The 6844-nt window shown below is 38.1% G+C and overlaps 1 protein-coding gene across 1 annotated transcript in view; it reads left to right on the forward strand.

Annotated features, from left to right (window-relative positions):
• The window catches only part of ABCB7 (ATP binding cassette subfamily B member 7), a gene marked incomplete at its 5' end in the record, with an annotated part of 140168 nt that extends 133953 nt beyond the window's left edge, over window positions 1-6215 (forward strand). Inside the window, one exon of the mRNA XM_037822735.1 lies at window positions 5423-6215. Within this exon, the coding sequence (XP_037678663.1) occupies window positions 5423-5557 (135 nt within the window). The remainder of the gene's footprint in view (window positions 1-5422) is intronic.
• Between the last annotated feature and the right edge of the window lie 629 nt (window positions 6216-6844).

A 6844-nucleotide genomic window follows, 5' to 3' on the forward strand; every position in this document is an offset into this window, starting at 1 on the left:
TAACCAATTGTTCTCCCAGCTGACTTTCCCTCCTAATAAAACTCTGGTGGCAAGGCTTTCTTAAGCAGATACAACTCTTGTTCCAAATGTAGTAGAATTTATGGGGTTCTCAAAAAATAATGAAAAAAAAAAGCAGCATTCTAGATTTGTTGTTGAATGTCCTTTTCAAAAACGGTTGAAGTGCAGGATTTTGGTTTCCCTGAGGACCTGCCGTTTCTCATGGTCTATGTACACGTAGAAAAAAAGAGAAAGGTATAGTAATATATTCAAGTGAAAGCTTCATATTAATTTTGTCATAGCTGTGCCCTCTCTAAGATCACAGAGGTATTACACTCCTCTTCATATTTTAAGATCCCATGAAGTGCATTAATGTATCATTTAACCTCTAGCACAGAGTACAAATGTTTGAATGCTCTCTGCATCCATTTGTGTAGCTATTGTAATTTAATGTTTGAAATATTGTCAGTGTTCTAAGTGGTGATGGTTAACATTTGTCTCTTGAAAATACTTGAGCAAATTAAATTCCATACTAATTTTATTGGCAGGCTCTAACAAAGATGTAATAAAGATTTCCAATGAACTATTCCTGGTTAACAATAAAACTTTTCAGATCCTAGTACCTAGTGCTTGCATGAAAGGTTTCATAGTAACACCGGTCACTCAGCAAACACCATAGGGAAAAATGTGAAAATGTGAGAACAGGTCCATTCCCGGTAGAGGGTGTATCAGTGCTTCTGCTGAAGTCAAATCTCTCGTCATGTCTTGGAAACATATTATCAGTCATCAGAAAGAATTTTTTTGTTTTTTGTGTTTTTTTAATAAATGACAGAAAATCCAGCTTGTGACAAAAGACATCTGGTAAGTCACTCATATATATGTCTACATGTAGCAATGCTTGCTTTCCAAGTTTTCTTTTTCCTTTATGTTAGAAGAAAAGTTCTTTGACTTTTGCACACTAAATATTGCTTTTGTTATTTACAATGCACTGCCATCAGTAATTGAAATGTTTTTAATGCAATTTTATTGAGATATGATCACATAACATACAGTCATTCCAAGTGTACAATGAGTTGTGCACCATATCGTCATACAGTTCTGCATTCATCACCGTAATCAATCTTTGAACAGTTTCATTACTCCAAGAAATAAAATAAAAATTAAAATAGAAAAGAACATTCAAAATATCCCATTCCCTTCCTCCCCCATGTACATTTACTTTTTTTTAATAAAATAAAACATTTTTCATTAATGTATAATTCAAGTGACATAATTTTACCATTATAATCAGTTGCCCCTGGGTACCCTCAAACAGCTGTGCATCCATCACCACACTTAATTTCTGTTCAATTTTTAGAACTTTTCATTACTCCAGAAAAGAAATAAAGTGAAAGATGAAAAAAGAAAAAAAGAAACGGAAACTCAGATCCTCCCCATCCCCAACCAACCCCCCTCAATTGTTGACTTGTAGTGTTGGTATAGTACATTTGTTACTGTCCATGAAAACATGCTGAAATACTATTAACTGCAGTATACAGTCTGCAATAGGCATATATTTTCTTCCTATATACCCCTCTATTATTAACTTCCAATTGTATTGTCATACATTTGTTCTGATTCATGGAAGCGATTTCCAATATTTGCACAGTTAATCTTGGACACTGCCCACCACAGGATTCAGTTTTATACATTCCCATCTTTTGATCTCCAACCTTCCCTCTGGTGACATATATGACCATGAGCTTCCCCCCTTCCACCTCATTCACGCGCCATTCGGCACTGTTAGTCATTCTCACATCTGGCTACCAACACATCTGTTCATTTCCAAACATCCAAGTTCATCCTAGTTGAACATTCCACTCATACTAAGCAACTGCTCCATTCTTAAGCCTCGTCCTATATCCTGGTACATTATATTTCATGTCTATGAGTTTACATATTATAATTAGTTCCTATCGGTGAGACCTTGCAATAATTGTCCTTATGTGTCTGGCTTATTTCACTCAGTATACTGCCCTCAAGGTTTTGTCATCAACCCATTTTTTTTTAAGATGGTTTTGTTCACACACCATACATTCCATTCTAAGTAAACAATTGCTGGTTCTCTGTATGGTCACATATTTATGTGTTCACCACCTTCACCACTATCTATCTAAGGGCATCTACATTTCTTCCACACGGCAGGAGGTAGAGTCAAAGAAGGTAGAGAGGCAAAAGAAAGAGGAAAAACAATGACAGCTAAGAAGCAGTAAAAGGAAAAATAACCTCAAATCAAAGCAGAGCGAAGAATCAGACAGCACCACCAATGTCAAGTGTCCAACATGTCTCCCCTATCCGTCCCCCTCTTATCTGCATTTACCTTGGTATATCACCTTGTCAGGTCAAAGGAAGCATAATACAATGATTCTATTTGTTACAGTCTCTAGTTTATGTTGATTGCATCGCTCCCCACCTCTAACACCCTGCAAGGTTGACATTTGCCCATTCTCCCTCATAAAAGAACATATTTGTACATCTTATCACAATTGTTGAACACTCTAGATTTCACCAAGTTGCACAGTCCCAGTCTTTATCTTTCTTTCTTTCTGGTGTCTCACATGCTCCCAACCTTCCTCTCCCAACCATATTATTGTTATCTTTGTTCAGTGTACTTACATTGTTGTGCCACCATCTCCCAAAATTGTGTTCCAAACCACACACTCCTGTCTTCTATCACCCTGTAGTGCTCCCTTTAGTATTTCCTGTAGGGTGGGTGTCTTATTCACAAAGTCTTTCATTGTCTGTTTGTCGGAAAATATTTTGAGCTCTCCCTCATATTTGAAGGACAGCTTTGCTGGATATAGGATTCTTGGTTGGCGGTTTTTCTCTTTCAGTATCCCAAATATATTACACCACTTCCTTCTTGCCTTCATGGTTTCTGCTGAGAGATCTGCACATAGTCTTATTAAGCTTCCTTTGTATGTGATGGCTTGCTTTTCTCTTGCTGCTTCCAGGATTCTCTCTTTGTCTTTGACATTTGATAATCTGATTATTAAGTGTCTTGGCATAAGCCTATTCATATCTCTTCTGTTTGAAGTACACTGCACTTCTTGGGTCTGTAATTTTATGTCTTTCATAAGAGATGGGAAATTTTCATTAATTATTTCCTCTATTATTGCTTCTGCCCCTTTTCCCTTTTCTTCTCCTTCTGGGACACCAATGATACGTACATTATTGAACTTTGTTTCATCCTTAAGTTCCCGGAGACATTGCTCATATTTTTTCATTCTTTTCTCCATTTGCTCCTTTGCATGTAGGCTTTCAGGTGTTTTGTTCTCCAGTTCCTGAGTGTTTTCTTCTGCCTCTTGAGATCTGCTGTTGTATGTTTCCATTGTGTCTTTCATCTCTTGTGTTGTGCCTTTTGTTTCCATAGATTCTACTAGTTGTTTTTTTGAACTTTTGATTTCTGCCTTATATATGCCCAGTGTTTTCTTTATAGCCCCTATCTCTTTTGCAATATCTTCTCTAAACTTTTTGAATTGATTTAGCATTAGTTGTTTAAATTCCTGTATCTCAGTTGAAGTGTACGTTTGTTCCTTTGACTGGGCCATAACTTTGTTTTTCTTAGTGTAGGTTGTAATTTTCTGTTGTCTAGGCATGGTTTCCTTGGTTATCCACATCAGGCTTTCCCAGACCAGAACAGGCTCAGGTCCCAAAGGGAAGAAATATTCAGTATCTGGTTTCCCTGAGGGTGTGTCTTAGAAAATTGCTCCACCCTGTGATGCCTCAGGTCACTGTGCTTTTCTGCCCAGCAGGTGGTGCCTGTTAGGCTGTAATTCTTGGCTGGTATGAGGAGGTGTGGCCTTGTTCCCCCAGGCTCTGGGGTCTGGTTCTGAATGGAAAGGGCCCCACCCCTTTCCTCTTAGAGAAGATAGATCCCCTAGGAGGAGGTCATTAGCATTTCAATGGTCTCTCTCTCTGCTTGTGCTATCCCCACCTTTCTCTGAGTCACACAGTCCTGGGTACTGGAAATGACTGGGGCTTTCTCCACTGAGCCAAAAAACAAACAGATAGTCCCCTTCAGACCCAGTCCGAGGTGACCTTCCGGCTCTCCAAGGTCAGTCATCACCCAAAGCCCCTGTCTGTTTTTTGTGGATTCGTACCTGTAGTGAGCAGTTCACACTCGCTACTTAAAACCCCAGTTGGAGCTCAGCTGAGCTATATTCGCTTGCTGGAAGAGAGCTTCTCTCTGGAACCACGAGGCTTTGCAGCTCAGGCTGTGGGAGAGGGGGTCTCATGACTTGGATCTGCAGGTTTTACTTACAGATTTTATGCTGTGATCTTGGGCATTCCTCCCAATTCAGGTTGGTGTATGATGAGTGGATGGTCTCGTTTGTCCCCCCGCAGTTATTCTGGATTATTTACTAGTTGTTTCTGTTTTTTTTTTTAGTTGTTCCAGGGGGACTACTTAGCTTCCACTCCTCTCTATGCTGCCATCTTCCCTCCTCTCCAGTAATGGAAATTTTGATTGTTCATGACACTTAGGAATATTTTTCTGTAAGATTACTTCTCTGTTCTAGAAACTGGTTTGGCAGGTGAAAAGAAGGGAAGGATTGGGAGCTATATATATTGCTATAGGTAAGAAAATTTATAGGCTAGTCTTACTGTTACTGCTCTACTCTTGTTGGTAGTTGACTTTTAACCAGAAGCTACAGGTGTCACATTTCCAAATTTCAACTAAATCATAAGCAGGCTCTAATGGGAAATAAGAGTAATCATTTAACTTCTTTACATTTCTAAGCAGCTCCAGAAAGTGGGACAGTCTAATTTTCATTCATTTCTCAGTGAAAGCACACAGAAATTGATGAAATGAGTGACTCTGTGTTCCACTGGGAAGTGTGAGACTATATCAGAGATTCTGAGAGTGTGGTCTGGGGATCCCTGAGACCCTCAGAGGGTGAGGTCAAAACAGTTTTCATAATTATACTAAGATGTTACTTGCATTTTTCAGTCTTATTCTCACACAAGTTTGGTGTAGTTTTCCAGAGTCTTCATGATATTGATGACATAATCATTCTGACAGTTCTTGTGTTTTCAAGAATTTTCCAAAGTAGTAGATTTAGGGTCTAAATGTGGGTATCTGAATGTATTGAACCAGTTGGTTTTCAGTACTTCTACTGTGTCCTTACTAGCTAGCTATTATTATTCCTATTATAATCTCTGTAACCTCCTTATCCAGTAGTTTGCTATTTTAAAATCCCAGAGTTTCACTTGTTGCCTATGTACAAACAGAAGTTAAGTACACTTTTTGACTTGATTTTCAGTAATATTTTAAAATTTTTTTAAAAACTTAAAATTTTAGTTGTATCTAAAACTTTAGAATTTGATAATACTTATGCTAAAATTAAAAAGTTTTATGTATAATACATTTTTCTTACATTTACAGATGGATCATTGGCTTGTAAAAGGGAGATGGAAAAAATCACTGTCTCAATCCACAATCACAGCAACTACCTCTAAAGATGCTGAAAATCTTTTCCATCTTGAAACTGACACCAGAGAGCTCTTTGACTCAAGTTAAAAAGGAATAAGCCCCTAAAGAAACTGGACAAAACTTAATGAAAATATGATGAAAACTATCTTTTTCTCAGCTTTGTAAATTTTAATATTTTACCATATTGTGCCTTATGCAACAGAACATTTTCAGATATTATTATGATGGCTGTTAAGTTGTGACATCATTTTGAGATAAATCACTCAGAGTTAATAGAAAAAGGGATTAAATATTTTAAACAAAGATGTAATAATTTCTTTAAAACCAAAAATTATTACTGCTTTATAAACTAGAAATGAAGCCACTGAAGCATCTTGTGGGTAACTTATCATATTGCATTGGCTGGAGAAGCACACATAGTAACTAAGAGACTAATTAAGTCTTGTACAGTTGACATTATTGAATGAATGCCTTCTGAATGAAAAGTTAATAAAAGAAATCATGGCACTGCCACTTTCTAATGATACAGTGACTCATCTATTAAATATTTAGGCACAAATATGAAGAATGACTTACCTGCAGAATTATACGTTTGTCTTACATATGTGGCTGAAGTTGCCAAGAGTACTTGGAAATAAGCACAGGGTTCTTGAAATTTGCAAAGTATTGAATAACTTTCCTGAATGACAGGTTTTTTTCTGGAACAGCTGTGTTGAAATTTTGCACTAATGGTGCAAAAAGAGTGGTAGGGAAAATTGCTAGTGCCTTGGCATGAATCAAAATAGTGGCACCAGACTGTACTAGTGTCACTGTATTCTTCACCACCATGTACTTACATTAAAAATATTGCTGGTTTCATTTAAGAATATCCTTGTTTCAACCCCCTAGGTGGCTGAGTAGGGAGATCTAGGATTCAGTTTGTCCTCCAGGGAGGCTAGTAAACAGCTAGGAACTGTCTGAAGCAACAGTTTTGGGGGCTCAGGAGACTGGAAGAACACTGTACACCATCCAGGGAAGAGTAGAAGGAAGAGACAAACTGTGATGAAGATCTATGATGAGATCACTCCATGTTACTAAGGCTGGTGCCCACCCCCTCACTGGCTGCCTCAGGAGCCATTCCTTGGCTGGAAATAGAAACCTTCTTTCCCAAGAAGAATGGGGCATACAGTTGGGTACCAATTGTGGCTTTTGAGTAGTGAATTCAGAGTGCTGGGTTTCAGCTCTGAGCACAGCAAAAGTTTCAACCCACCCCAGACAAAAAACAGCTAGATATCTCTATTTCAGTTCTGCTCCCAGCAGGTGAGGAAATGGGACTGATTGAGAAACACAGTAATTCTCAGAAATGTAGGACACTGTTTGATGAAGGGCAGCTCT

The sequence above is a fragment of the Choloepus didactylus genome, chromosome Y, assembly GCF_015220235.1.
Source record: "Choloepus didactylus isolate mChoDid1 chromosome Y, mChoDid1.pri, whole genome shotgun sequence".
Taxonomy (NCBI): domain Eukaryota; kingdom Metazoa; phylum Chordata; class Mammalia; order Pilosa; family Megalonychidae; genus Choloepus; species Choloepus didactylus.